This window comes from Entelurus aequoreus, linkage group LG10 (genome assembly GCF_033978785.1).
Source record: "Entelurus aequoreus isolate RoL-2023_Sb linkage group LG10, RoL_Eaeq_v1.1, whole genome shotgun sequence".
NCBI lineage: Eukaryota > Metazoa > Chordata > Actinopteri > Syngnathiformes > Syngnathidae > Entelurus > Entelurus aequoreus.
The window spans coordinates 14,919,117-14,934,655 of NC_084740.1; the positions used below are offsets into that span (position 1 = coordinate 14,919,117).

The following is a 15,539-nucleotide window of genomic DNA, read 5'->3' on the forward strand; positions in this document are numbered from 1 at the left end:
AGCGATCATCAATCTCCACCATGACATCACTTTCGCCACTTGATTGACATTCACAACACCTTGTGCCAGTCAGCCAGCATCATATTGTGAGATGATGCTGGCTGCTGCGCGGTCATTATTAAGAAAAAAATGACCGACTGGAAGGCGAGAAACATTTTTTATTTCAACAGACCGACTGCACAGTTCCTATCTTCACAATAAAAGCGCTGCTTCACCCTGCCTGCGCTAATAATATAAGAGTGTCAGAAAGCTGTCGTCCACAACAGAGTTTGCCGCCAATGTATTTCTTGTAAAGTGTATAAAAAGGAGTATGGAAGCTAGACAAATAAGATGCCAAAAAACGACCACTTCCATGTGGTATTGGACAGAAAGGAGGACTTTTTTTTTCCCTCCATTTGAAAATGTGGACGTTATCAGCACAAATGTCAGATTCTAATCAATGCAAGTCATCAGAATCAGGTAATACACCAACTTATATTCTTATTTTCATGAAAAAACATTATTTATGTGTTAACACATGCTTGTATTATCATTCAACACTTTTAACCTGTTAACAAAAACGTATCTTTCATAAATAAATAAATATCAATTATATTAAGATTAAAGATTAAAGATATATATGAATGAGGTAGATCCCCTCGACTTGGTCACTTGAAAAGTAGCTCGCCTGCAGAAAAAGTGTGGGCACCCCTGGTTTAAAACATTGCTTGTACACTTTATGCTGGTAAAGCGGCCTATCCAATTAGCCATCGTTGTTGGCAGGGATGTGAGACCTCAAATTCAAATGCATGACCAGCTAACCTACTTTCCATCTTGACGTTACAACGTTTTCCGGGCAATTTATGAACGTTGGCGTGTGTGCATGCAGCTGCAGCGTGAGCGTATGGAACAAATATAGAGCCCGTATAATGTGGGACCCATCCAATTTGCAACACTGTGATGAACGAGAACATGGTGAGGTGTATATACACACACACATTCTTGTATTTGTTACCTTCTTGAGACCTGCGAAAAATGCCTACCTCTTTAGGACCACCCTTTCTAGATATATAAAGATTTGTATTTACAACATTAATAATCTATACATACTATGCAAATATAAAAGAGGTAAGCTTTTAGCAATGTATTTTATTTTTTGTTTGTAATTGGTTTTTAATCTTCAATATTTACTTCAAGTTATTACAGTATGTCTCTGTATATATTTAAAAATATATATATACATTTTGGCCAAAGGGGGCACATTTCAATTTCTTACACACACCTGTTATTACATATTTTGGCGAGAGGGGGAGCACTTCGAATTTTTACACACACTTGTTATTTCATATGTTGGCCAGAGGGGGACCACTTAAAATGTTTTACACACTTGTTATTTCATATGTTGACCAGAGGGAAAGCACTTTTAAAACAGACACACAGTCAATTTGAAAAATCCCTTTTTTTAGTACCACCCTAATTTTGATAGATTTCACCACCAGGGGTGCAAATGAGACATTCTCTATTAGATGCAATGGTTTTCCGTATTGGGACCATAATTTATGTCCTAACTTGTTCACCGGTCCTCATATGGAAGGTTCTTTTCCTTGTTGATGTCTCAAGAAGGGTGAAAATACAAGAACACACACACAGACACTCTTGTATTTGTTACCTTCTTGAGACCTCCGAAAAATGCCTACCTCTAGTATTATAATAAAAGTCGTAATTTTACTCAACGCAAGTCAAAATTTTACAAGAAAAACTGAACATTTTTGCAATATTATGATAAAAGTTTGAATTTTATTCAAAAACAGCCGCAAATTTAAATGAAAAGCTTAAGATGTTGGCAATTTTATGACAAGTGACTTAATTTTACTTGACAGAAGTCACCATTTTATAAGAAAACTTTAAAATGTTGGCAATATCATAATAATAATAATCAGAATTTTACACAATTTTACTCAAAAAATGTCACTATTTTACAAGAACAACAAAAAAATTGGCGATATTGTGATAAAAGTTTATATTTAATTTAATAATTTTATATGACAAATGTCACCATTTTGCATTAAAAAGCAATACTTTTACATAAAGTAATACTTTTACATAAAGTAATACTTTTACATAAAGTAATAATTTTACGAGAAAATATTGCAATTTTACAGAAACAGAAAGAATTTGAGAAATTGTTCCCAATTTTATAAGAAAAAAGTCGACACATTGTGAGAAAAAGACTGCTTTTAGTTATTTTGTATTTGTTTATTCATTTTTGTTTATATTTGGTTTTTAATCTTCATTATTTACTTTGTTATTACAGTAGGTCTCTATATATATTTGTTATTATTATTATTTTTTCAATTTTGTCCAAAGGGGGCACATTTGAATTTCTTACACACACGTCTTATTACATATGTTAGCCAGAGGGGGAGCACTTCAATTTTTTTTACACACACTTGTTATTTCATATGTTGACCAGTGGGGGAGAACTTTTAAAACTGACACACAGTCAATGTGAAAAATCCCTCCTTTTTGGGACCACCCTCATTTTGATATATTTCACCACCAGGGGTGCAAATGAGACATTTATATTCCAACTTGTTCACTGGTCCTCATATGGAAGCTACTTTTCCTTTTTGATGTCTCAAGAAGGGTAGAAATACAAGAACACACACACACACATTCACACACACACACACACACACACACTGAGTGAAGCAATCCAAACCAGCCTTTCATGTAGCTGCTCAAGGTGATGAAAACAAACATTTTGTCCATCAAATTATTATCATTTTGGTGGAAATAAGAACTTCTCAAGCCAAATGAAAGTGGTCTTTAAGATGCACACAGTCATCATCATATTCGAGTCTCATACAAAACATCTAAATGCAAATTTGGAGTGCTATTTACCTTTTGGAATACATGCAACGTTCATTTCCAATACCAAGGATGATCCATCAGGAGATTATCTGGGCTTGATGCGGTTTACCCGACAAACAGGAGGCATGTTTATGTGTGTTCCAATTTAATCCTATCAATGAGAGGCCAAATTGCGTCTGTTGGTGTGTGTGTGTGGGTGAGTGTGGAAAAAGGACCATGCTGAGCATTTGTTTTCCATATGTGCAGCCGAGCAGAAAATCAAGTAAAATTAAATATGACAGGAGTCTATAGAAAATGAAAATGGGATGTATTGTGTCCTTGAACAAACATCTTTCACACACACAGCAAAGTGCTTTACAGGATTACATGATTACTTGCTGCAGATTTTTTAATGAATGCACAGCTTTGCGTGAACTTCAGTCAAGCTCGGCTGTTGAAACAAAAACATCTTATTGTGTCACATTTTTATAATAGCACTCTATCATTCCACATGCCAACCTCCATCTCCCCCTAAAAAATATGCGGAAAACAAATTGCCCCTAAATCACACTTAAGACACCCCACATGTGGAATGGCTTGACTTGCATGCGATTGGTCGGTGTATTTCTTCATCTAAACCAGTGGTCCCCAACCACCGGGCCGCACAAGAAATAAAATAAAAAAATAAATAAATAAAATAAATAAATTAAATCAACATAAAAAACACAATATATACATTATATATCAATATAGATCAATACAGTCTGCAGGGACACTGTCTGTAAGCACACATAATTGTATTTCTTTATGAAAAAAAAAATATATATATTACACCCCCCCCCCGCCCCCCCCCCGGGGGGGCGGGGGGGGGCGCAGTTACAAAAAGGTTGGGGACCACTGATCTAAACAATCACTACTGTAAAGTCTGCAAAAGCAGCATCAGTCAAAATAGAAAATACCTAAACAATTATTTGTCTACGGGTCCAGGTCCATATAAAAACGTAATTTGGGTCTGGATTCGGACCGTGGTCCGCCACTTAGTGACCCCCGCAGACACCCGGCGAAATACATCACAGATTTTGATTTTGCAGATGACATTGCAATACCATCCAACTCGTCGGCAGATGCAGAGGCCCTTCTCCATGCTCTAGAGCAGGCCTGGGCAATTATTTTGACTCGGGGGACCAAATTTAGAGGAAAAAAATGTGTCTGGGGGTTGGTATATCTGACTTTTAGGAACACTAATACAAAACCTCACAATAATGTCTGATTGAATGCTAAAATCGTTATGACAGACCACCTTAAAAAACGAAACATTATTTTACATTTTTTTACTGAATGAGACACCCAGAATGTGAATGAAAATAAAGAATGTGGGATTTACAATATTAACTATGAACGATAAAACACTAAATATTGACAACATATGAACGTCACACCCCCTATATTTTACAATCAAGCGAAACACAAAAAAAATGCAACAAACACAGCAAAATATGAAGGCGAAGGGTAAAAAAAACTACAATCTGATATATCTGATATATCACTAATCTTTAGTACTTTTTTGTAAAAATCCTCTTCCGCGTCTGTCCCTGACACCCACATTTCAGGCTGGCGGCTCTGGAAACACTCTGTGGAAACGCTCTCCACCCACACTGCTTGGTGCCTCGTCTGAGCTGCTGTGACTTAGATTACCATAGTAACTAATTAGATTACCATAGCAACTAGTATATCCTGAAAAAGCGTAGATTCCAACCATTGAAATACTTTGTATAGCTCAAGACTTCCACTCATTTGAAAACATCATGGCAGCTACAGTTTCCATCTTAAAGATCTAAAAAAAATTGGGGGAAATGTCCGACGGGCCAGATTGAAAATCTTAACGGGCCGCATGTGGCACCCGGGCCTTAATTTGCCCAGGTCTGCTCTAGAGGATGCTGCTAACTGCGTTGGTCTCCACTGCAACATCTTGAAGACATAATGTGTCTGTAACTCTGTCCTCCGAATCTGTAGCCCCACTTAAGCAAGTTGATGATTTTAACTACCTCGGTTCTTGTATCATGGATTCCGGTAATGACTTCCGTACCAGGAAAGCCCAAGCCTGGAAAGCATGTAATAAAATGGACAGCAAATGGCACTACAACCTGCCAAATTCACTTAAGCTAGACACACCTCTTCAAGTCTGCCATCCAACCCATCCTCATGTATGGCTCTGAGCATATTTTTTCAATTGTTTTCTATCCTTTACAACCAAAGCAACAGCTAAATAAACTCAAAATATAAATACTACAGTAGTATTGGCCGCAAGAGGAGACCAAACCAATCACAGTGCGCTTTTCAATATTGTGGCCACTGATTGGTTCAGACTCAGGAAGAATTACTGTATTGGATACAAATCAGAATCAGAAATACTTGGTTGAGTAAAAAAAGTATTAAAAAAATTCAGTCTTAGCCTGGGCCCCTGAAGAGGGGGTCCAGACTGAGGCGAAGGAAAACAACCTCATAGCCATAGCACACATAAACATGGGTGAAAGAGGGAAACATCAAAGAACATAATAATGTACTGTATAATACACATGTTCCTTGACTGCACTTAAATGTAGAAAATATGTAGAATATATTTATATTATTCATGTATTATATATAATATATATTATATTATTTATTATTGTTATTGTCTATTGTGAGCGAACTGTGGTGCTGAATTTCCCCCAGGGATCAATAAAATACTTTCTATTCTATTCTATTCTATTCAATTGCACCATGCATAGACAAGCAACCAAACAAAAACATAATTTCAACACCCATATACACTGTGGCGGTGTTCCACGCCATCGTCTGCTGGGGTGGGGGGAGCATGGCCAGAGACAGGAGCAGACCAACAAAGCAACCAAGAGAGCTGACTCCACCCTCGGCCGCTCACAAAAAGAATGTACAGGTGACTAAAGGGGGTTATTTCATGTCTACAGGGCTTTAAAGGCCTACTGAAACCCACTACTACCGACCACGCAGTCTGATAGTTTATATATCAATGATGAAATCTTAACATTGCAACACATGCCAATACGGCCGGGTTAACTTATAAAGTGCAATTTTAAATTTCCCGGCAAACTTCCGGCTGAAAATGTTTCGATATGATGACATTTGCGCGTGACGTCAATGGTTGAAACGGAAGTATTGGGACACATTGTATCGCAATACAAACAGCTCTGTTTTCATCGCAAAATTCCACAGTATTCTGGACATCTGTGTTGGTGAATCTTTTACAATTTGTTTAATGAACAATGGAGACTGCAGAGAAGAAAGCTGTAGGTGGGATCGGTGTATTAGCGGCTGGCTGCAGCAACACATCCAGGAGGACTTTGAGATGGACAGCAGACGCGCCATCCGACGCTAGCCGCCAACCGCATCGATGATCGGGTGAAGTCCTCCGTCCTTCCGTTGATTGCTGAAACGCAGGTGACCACGGGTCTTGATGAGCAGATGAGGGCTGGCTGGCGTAGGTGGAGCGCTAATGTTTTTATCATAGCTCTGACGAGGTCCCGTAGCTAAGTTAGCTTCAATGGCGTCGTTAGCAACAGCATTGCTAGGCTTCGACAGGCGGCACAGCATAAACCGTGTGGTTACAGGTCCAGTGTTTGGTTCGGTGTCTCCTGATAGTAGTATTGTTGATCTGCTGTCTATCCTTCCAGTCAGGGGCTTATTTCTTTTGTTTCTATATGCATTTAAGCACGATGCTATCACGTTATCTCCGTAGCTAAAGTGCTTCACCGATGTATTGTCGTGGAGATAAAAGTCACTGTGAATGTCCATTTCGCGTTCTCGACTCTCATTTTCAAGAGGATATAGTATCCGAGGTGGTTTAAAATACAAATCCATGATCCACAATAGACAAAGGAGAGAGTATGAATTCCAATGAGACCTTTTACCTAAGTTACGGTCAGAGCGAAAAAAGATACGTCCTGCACTGCACTGTAGTCCTTCACTCTCACGTTCCTCATCCACGAACCTTTCATCCTCGCTCAAATTAATGGGGTAATCGTCGCTTTCTCGGTCCGAATCGCTCTCGCCGCTGGTTTAAACAATGGGGAAATGTGAGGAGCCTTTCAACGTGCGACGTCACGCTACTTCCGGTACAGGCAAGGCTTTTTTTTATCAGCGACCAAAAGTTGCGAACTTTATCCTCGATGTTCTCTACTAAATCCTTTCAGCTAAAATATGGCAATATCGTGAAATGATCAAGTATGACACAGAATGGATCTGCTATCCCCGTTTAAATAAAAAAAATCATTTCAGTAGGCCTTTAATAATGCTGAAAACATATTTAGATGGTCGTAAAAATGTCTCTTTATGTTCTAACTATGAAAACAATAGGTTTATAATGAATGATTCCTTTTGTTGTTGAAATTAATTTATCCGGAACCAATTAACAGCAGTGAAAGGGGGGCGACCGTACAATATTGTGTGACCCCTGAGACAGATTATAAGTAGTATGGAAATCAGTATCATGTATAATGTATCTCATGTATAAAACACAACTAGTCTGTGTTGAAGTACCGGCTTTCCACGTTTTTTCGCGAGTTGCTTCGAAAAAGACATGATGTGGAGGGTGTACAAATGTAGGGTTTGAAGCGTAATCATCTGTGATGGGCATGCACGGAGACAGCTTCCAGCTCCCCTGCTTTTCATAAGCTAAAGATTTCCTTTTAAAAAAAAAATCCATGCAAAGCTGCCAGGAAGGAATGAGCAATCTGAGCCTCGGCCAACTCACCGGTCGATGCTGATGGCACACAGATTGAGGATGCTGGCTGTACACATCATCACGTCTAAAGTGACAAAGATGTCACAGTGGATCTTGCTAAAGCGCCACTCCCCGACGACCTGCGAGAGAGAGAGAAAAAAACAGCAACAAGTGGCAGCTTAGTGCGAGCATCAACACGAGAACGCCGAGGGACTCGAGGACAAGGCGGCTTAAAAGTGAAGTGATGAAATGATGTTTGCCTGTGACGGACGAGCCTGGATGTATTGTGAATATCCTCATCCGAGGAATAACAGCTGGTATAGACTTTGTATGAATAGACAATCAACATTACTGACATCAGACTGACATGCCAGATGATTTGTTTCATGGATCCATCCGGACGAAAGCCTGTCCGTCGTGTCCTTTAGGGGCCAATCAGGTCAACAAGTGGTAGAAGAAGCTGTACAACGCCATCTTAGCAATCAGAGTCAAATCCTTGTCATCAAGAAAACCCTTTAGTGTCTTTCTTTGCTCTTTTTGATTGAGTCAGGTAATGGATTGCAATTGATGTGACTAATTGACCAATGCAGCATGTGTGACCAGGGCCCCATGATTTTTCTGGCCCTAATTTAGACAAGGTTTTGGTTGTGGACCCATTTTGGTCTTTATTGTAATACAGTCACCCATCACCACATACAGTAGGGAAGGGATTCATATGGCCCCATTCCTGGGTGAAAGGAAGAGGGGGGGTTAATCATTTTTTTAACGCAGTCTGCTGAAAATGATGGAAATCGCTACTTTACATAATAATAATAATAAAAATTCATTTTATTTATAGGCGCCTTTCTCAGCACTCAAGGTCACCTTACAACAGATAAAAGATCAATTAGTCATGTGACAAACAATGAAAAAACTAATATATATATATATATATATATATATATTAGAGATGCGCGGTTTGCGGATGCATGACGAAAAAAATAGATTTTAAATAGATTCAGGCGGGTGGCGGTTCAACCAATTCAGAAATATATATACATAGTTAAATGTTGTTACCCACATATGAAAAACGAGCAGCACTCTTTAAAACAGGCAATTATTCATCAGGCACTGCTGCAGCTGTCACGCCAAATTTCTTCCCCCCTATAAAAACCTTCCCCCCCATTTACTTCCGGGGCTGCGTCCAATAAAGTCACAAAATTGCCGGGGGTCCTTAACCGGCACGCGACTGTCCTGTTTTGCGCCTGTACAAAAAAAAAAACAATAATCGATTTCTTCAGATTCCAGCAGCTGTCAAAGACGAAGTATCCTTCCAGTGACGGGCAGTCAAAGCCGAAGTGCTATCGATCGCTGTCAATGACGTAAGAGGAAACATGACCACGGAATTAAATGGGGGGGGGGGGATGTTTTTGTAGGGGGGAATAAATTTGGCGTGACACAGCACACCACAACACAACAGAAGAAGAAGAAAAAAATAAAAATATAGCAACGCCGGCAGCAAACGTGGTACGCAACAAACTAAAAAAGGGAATACTAAAGACCAGGGAAAAAGCATAACAATAATAGTCAACACTTTCTTAATGGAAATGACAATAATATTATAATAGTGATAAATAATATTATCACACATTAATATCTCTTAGCCTCTAATGCGTGGCCAAGAGATATTAACGCGTGGCACGCATTGAATGTCTCTGCTGCATTGGATCAGTCTCCTTTCTCCTTTCTAACCTCACTAATGCCTTGCATTGTCTATATTAGATATATAACAACGGATGGGTGGCAGGTGGCGGGCGGTTGTGGTTTTGATAACATGTTAGTTCGGGTGGATGACGACTTTTGTGATGCAGTTGCGGATGGAATAATTGCCTATCCGCGCATTTCTAATATATATACAGAAGTGACATGGAGGCAACTGATTAACATGAGTAAGCTAGTTTTAAAATATATGTTTTCAGGCGAGACATAGCAACTGAATCGGTGGTCAAAGTTGGAATTGCCACTACACACATTTTAAGATATTTCAAAACTCTATTGCCATCTGGTGGCTGAAGTGCATAGTGCACCCATTCAATTAGTCACGTTTCATGTGTCAGGTAAACCGCGACAAATGGGGTCAACCAAACCCCGTTCCTACCGTAGGGCTTCAAAGTTTTCTTAATGTTAAAAACTTATTTAGAAAGCAGTTTTTTTATGCTCTATCTCTACCAATATTCTATTTATAAATAACGATTCCTACTTCGAGAAAATGAATTTACCTCGACCGGGCACAACACCATTAAACCAGGGTTTACTGTATTACTTTTGGCGACCAGAAGTAGATTATGGGAGCCTGAGTGTGAGCGCAAAAGTCACAACCAAATGCAGTTTGAGTATGTTTATAATTAGATATGAATAAATATGTATTATTAATATTTTACAAGTAATGTAAATATTTATATTTACCATTAATAATCACGTATGAACAAACAAAATAAACTACATTGATAACTACAACTCAGTTCAATCCAATATGTTCAGTAGTCATGTGTTTATATTCCAGATCATTTCCAAAGTCCATATGAAATCGTAAAAAAAAAAAGGTTGATAGGTCCAGAGGGAAAGAAAAATGTCCGAGATCTCCTTTTGCATTGAAAGTAATTCAAAACTTTTTTGTTGCTTCGGCATTAATTGAAAAAAAAAAGGAAACAAAAAATGGACAAATCTGAAAAAATTACTGGTTTTTTAGACATACAATTTTTGGGGAAAAATATTTGACTACAATATAAACTTAAATAGTACGGTCATTTTAGATATACATCTGTTAATCTGTCACGATGAGGGTGTTTAAAGCAATGCTACATTTTGCATTACCTCTATTGGCATTTGAATGGACACGGCCGCGATACTGCTAAACCGAACTAAAATGATTACAAATGACTCACTGCTGAATAGAAGTTTAGCAAAACAAAAGTATAATTGTAACCATGATGCAAGTCAGCCCATCCGAGTAAAACAAGCAAACAGATGCAGAGCACGAGGGCCATGTTGATGATCAGCTACTGAAGTGACCGGTCGCTAGAATTATGTGGCCCCTCCTAGTGGTTGTGACCCAAAACAACTGCATAGAGTGTTTATGCCAGAAATGTGGACTGACCCGCGCGAGCAACTGAAGTAATTGACCAGTAACTAATATAGTGCAGAAGGATTCACATGTAAACAGACCAATGAAGATGGAGTATCATAATTATTACCGTATTTTCCGGACCATAGGGCGCACCGCATTATAAGGCGAACTCCAGATGAATGGTCTATTATCAATCTTTTTTCATATGTAAGGCGCATAGGGCGCATTAAAGGAGTCATATTATTATTTTACTTTTTTCTAAATGTAAAATACTTCCTTGTGGTCTACATAACATGTAATGGTGGTTATTTAGTCAAAATGTTGCATAGATGATGTTTTACAGATAATTTTCAAGCCGTTTTCTGACAGTTGCTTCTGGATGCGCCGTTTTGTGGCCGGTTTTATTTACGTGACTCATCTTCCACAGCGTCTTCTCTCCGTCATCTTTGTTGTAGCGGTGTAGCGTGCAAGGACAGGAGTGGAAGAAGTGTCAAAAGATGGAGCTAACTGTTTTAATGATATTCAGACTTTACTTCAATCAATAACAGAGCAGCATCTCCTCATCCGGAAACAACAACAAAGCCGGAAATGTTTCCCGTGAAAAACCGTCCGACTGGAACTCTCTAATAACTAAAGTTCCTTGGGTGAATAATGTAAAACTCACTACACCGGTATGTTTTAGCGTTTTCATGGTCAGTTTACTGACAGACATAGGTAAGAACTTTACACTACTTTATATTAGAAATGGTAACAGCGGAAGATGAATGTCCCATAACAAGAAAATAGAGAAAAAAAGAAGATTATCGAATACGGTGTTGGCAGGGACTACAAAGGCGAACACGCATATTTTTTCAGGATTTATGCATATCCCAAATAAAGAACAGCAGGTAACAAAAGGTAAGAAAAGTTGCTTTTGCATAATATTGCAAAACAAAACCGCAGATATGTCTTACTTTATACACACACCATAATAATACTCGTATGTTGAAGCACAGTACAATCCATCAAGCGGTGTGACTTCATAGCTTACCAAAGTCATACTAAAACATTTTTATAGATTTTTGAGCACCGTGTGTAATCTTCTATATTTTCAATGAAACATAAACAATGTTGGTGTTTACTTGAGTCATATTGCCATCATATTGCAGTCTACATGTATGTCTTATGTTTGACTGCCATCTACTGCTCACACTTATCATTACACCATGTACCAAATAAAATTGCTTCGAGGTCAGTAAGCAAAACCAGAAGTTTTCTGTATATTAGGCGCACCGGGTTATAAGGCGCACTGTCGAGTTTTGAGAGAAAAAAAATGATTTTAAGTGTGCCTTATTGTCCGGAAAATATGGTACATTATTACATGCAATGATTGACATCTAGATTGAACACTAAATGATGTATAACAATTGACATGTATGCTCACATGGAGTGTGACGATATTTTGGGTTATTTTATCTTATGATGTGATTATGAATACGCTCTCGTCTTGTACGGTTGTTTTTTTGCCGCCATAAACCCTTTGAATTGTTCCTCCTTATTGAGTCGAATGCCCGTTGTTTGGTTAGCTTAGTCATTAGCATGCGTCCCCCTGGCTTATTCTCGGTGTGTCACATGTTTAGACTCTTGACTCTTGAACGCATCAAAATAATCCCCTCAATTCCCCCCCAAAACGGATGAACTCGCTGGAATGTAAAGACAATATAACAAACAACCGTAAACGCGGATGCATATGCAAAAGTGCAATATATTCATCTGTACAGTAATCTATTTATTTATATCTGCACCTTATTGCTCTTTTATCCTGCCATCATATTGCAGTCTACATGTATGTCTTATGTTTGACTGCCATCTGTGATCCTGCACTACAGCGAGCAAATGCAACGGAATTTCGTTCTTATCTGTACTGTAAAGTTTACATTTGAATGACAATGAAAGGAAGTCTAAGTCTAATGTTTAGCCTCATTCTTTGGTGATAATGCTCGTTGATAATAACACTTAAGATACTAGGAAATGTAGTTTAATTGTCCGCAATGGAGGTGATTATTTTTAACTTAGGGGAGCGGCTTCGCACTGTAAATGGAGACGCAACAATCTGCTAGCCGCTTGTCAGCCGTGGGACTGTACGGTAAATCGTGTCATCCAGAGGGGATCAGCGTTTGTGGTCGACATTAAAAGGCAATTAATTGGCAATGGCGATCACGAATCCACGGAAATTGTCTCATACAGATCAATGATCGATCAATAGGCACGTCCCTAATGTTGGGCGTCTGTTTTTGATGAACTATCAATCCTAAACATCGCCACATTTTATTGTGAGCATATTGTATCGTATTGTGAAGTACCCCGAGAGTCACAGCCCTAATACTGAAGACCGAATGTCGTCATTGTCTAATCACTTGTAATACGTGTAATGATTGACAATTAGATATACCAATGACGAGCGGGTGATGTAATTGTCCAATCAAGGAGAACACACGCATCGACCAGCGCTTGGTTACATTGTGGAAGTGAGCACTGACAGCCCACCCGCCTCGCCTGTCGTCAGCCCACCTGCTTCCTCTCACGGCTGTCAAAGGGTATGAGACGTATGTATCGCGCTGGACGATTAATCTTTTCTCCCAAAGGTGCTGTATTATTAAAATTAAGAGCCCTTTTAAATAGTCGACTTTTGCAGCTGTGGGCTACAAGGATCTGACATCAGCTGAGTGGCCTCGTCCTTGTTGGAACCTTGTCCCCTTTTGGTTAATATTTTACCACGTTCAACAGCTGACATTTGTCTTGGCAATGCCAAGACAAGAACCCGTCCCCCCGTCTCCTACACTGCGCTTCATCGGCAACTCCGAGCTTGTTGCTTTCGCCAGCTTTCACTTCGAAACGCAAGCACAGGTCAGGTCACATCAGAGGAGGAAAATACGTTAATGAAATGAGTAACTATTCATTTGGTGTCTTTTTAACACCCTAACAAATGATTTTGGTAACACTTTTGTATGGGGAACATATTCACCTTTAATTAGTTCCTTATTAACATGCAAATTAGTAACATATTGGCTCTTAAAGGCCTACTGAAATGAATTGTTTTTATTTAAACGGGGATAGCAGATCTATTCTATGTGTCATACTTGATCATTTCGCGATATTGCCATATTTTTGCTGAAAGGATTTAGTATAGAACAACGACGATAAAGATTGCAACTTTTGGTATCTGATAAAAAAAAGGCTTGCCCCTACCGGAAGTAGCGTGACGTAGTCAGTTGAACATATACGCAAAGTTCCCTATTGTTTACAATGATGGCCGCATGAAGTGAGAGAGATTCGGACCGGGAAAGCGACAATTTCCCCATTAATTTGAGCGAGGATGAAAGATTTGTGGATGAGTAAAGTGCAAGTGGAGGACTAGTGGGGAGTTGAAGCTATTCAGATAGGGAAGATGCTGTGAGAGCCGGGGGTGACCTGATATTCAGCTGGGAATGACTACAACAGTAAATAAACACAAGACATATATATACTCTATAAGCCACAACACAACCAGGCTTATATTTAATATGCCACAAATTAATCCTGCATAATAACACCTGCGTGTTTGTTATGCTAGCTCCTAGTTCCTCTGCTAGCTCCTAGCTCCATAGAACACGCCAATACAATTCAAACACCTGATCAACACACACAATCACTCAGCCCAAAAGACCGTTCACCTAACCCAAGGTTCATAAAGCTTATATATTTTTAAAAAGTTACGTACGTGACGCGCACGTACGGTACGGTACGTGTTATGCTAGCTCCTAGCTCCTCTGCTAGCTCCTAGCTCCATATAACACGCCAATACAATTCAAACACCTGATCAACATACACAATCACTCAGCCCAAAAGACCGTTCACCTAACCCAAGGTTCATAAAGCTTATATATTTTTAAAAAGTTACGTACGTGACGCGCACGTACGGTACGGTACGTGTTATGCTAGCTCCTCTGCTAGCTCCTAGCTCCATAGAACACGCCAATACAATTCAAACACATGATCAACACACACAATCACTCAGCCCAAAAGACCGTTCACCTAACCCAAGGTTCATAAAGCTTATATATTTTAAAAAAGTTACGTACATACGCAAAAAAAGCCAAAGCTGCATACTCACAGTAGCACGTCTGCGTCTTTGTCATCCAAATCAAAGTAATCCTGGTAAGAGTCTGTGTTGTCCCAGTTCTCTACAGGCGTCTGTGTATCCAAGTCAAAAGTCCTCCTGGTTAGAGTCTCTGTTATCCGAGTTCTTCCATCTTGACGGCATCTTTCGGGAATGTAAACAAAGAAGCGCCGGCTGTGTACTGTTGTGGCTGACTACGTTCGAAAAATACGTCCATTTCGCACCGACAACTTTCTTCTTTGCTTGCTCGGCTTCCTTCTCCATAATGCAATGAACATGATTGAAACAGATTCACGAACACAGATGTCCAGAATACTGTGGAATTATGAAATGAAAACAGAGCTTTTTCGTATTGGCTTCAATGTGGAAGGCATACCCGTGTTCGCCGGTCTACGTCACGCGCATACGTCATCCTCAGAGGCGTTTCGAACCGGAAGTTTAGCGGCAAATTTAAAATGTCACTTTATAAGTTAACCCGGCCGTATTGGCATGTGTTATAATGTTAAGATTTCATCATTGATATATAAACTATCAGACTGCGTGGTCGGTAGTAGTGGGTTTCAGTAGGCCTTTAATTAGTCATTATTAAGTACTTGTTAATGCCTTCTTCTGCATGGCCTTATTATACAACCAGTAAGCCATTAACTAAGAGTCTTCCCTCAATAACCTCATAATTAATGCTTATTAGTAACCCTAACCCTAACCCTTATATGTTCCCCTAG

General features: G+C 39.2%; 1 protein-coding gene across 1 annotated transcript in view; it reads right to left on the bottom strand.

The window, feature by feature from the left end:
* Positions 1 to 15,539, bottom strand: part of drd2a (dopamine receptor D2a) — a 196,712-nt gene that overhangs the window by 41,042 nt on the left and 140,131 nt on the right. The window contains exon 3 of the mRNA XM_062062048.1: positions 7,604 to 7,713. Coding sequence (XP_061918032.1) covers positions 7,604 to 7,713 — 110 coding nt within the window. The remainder of the gene's footprint in view (positions 1 to 7,603; positions 7,714 to 15,539) is intronic.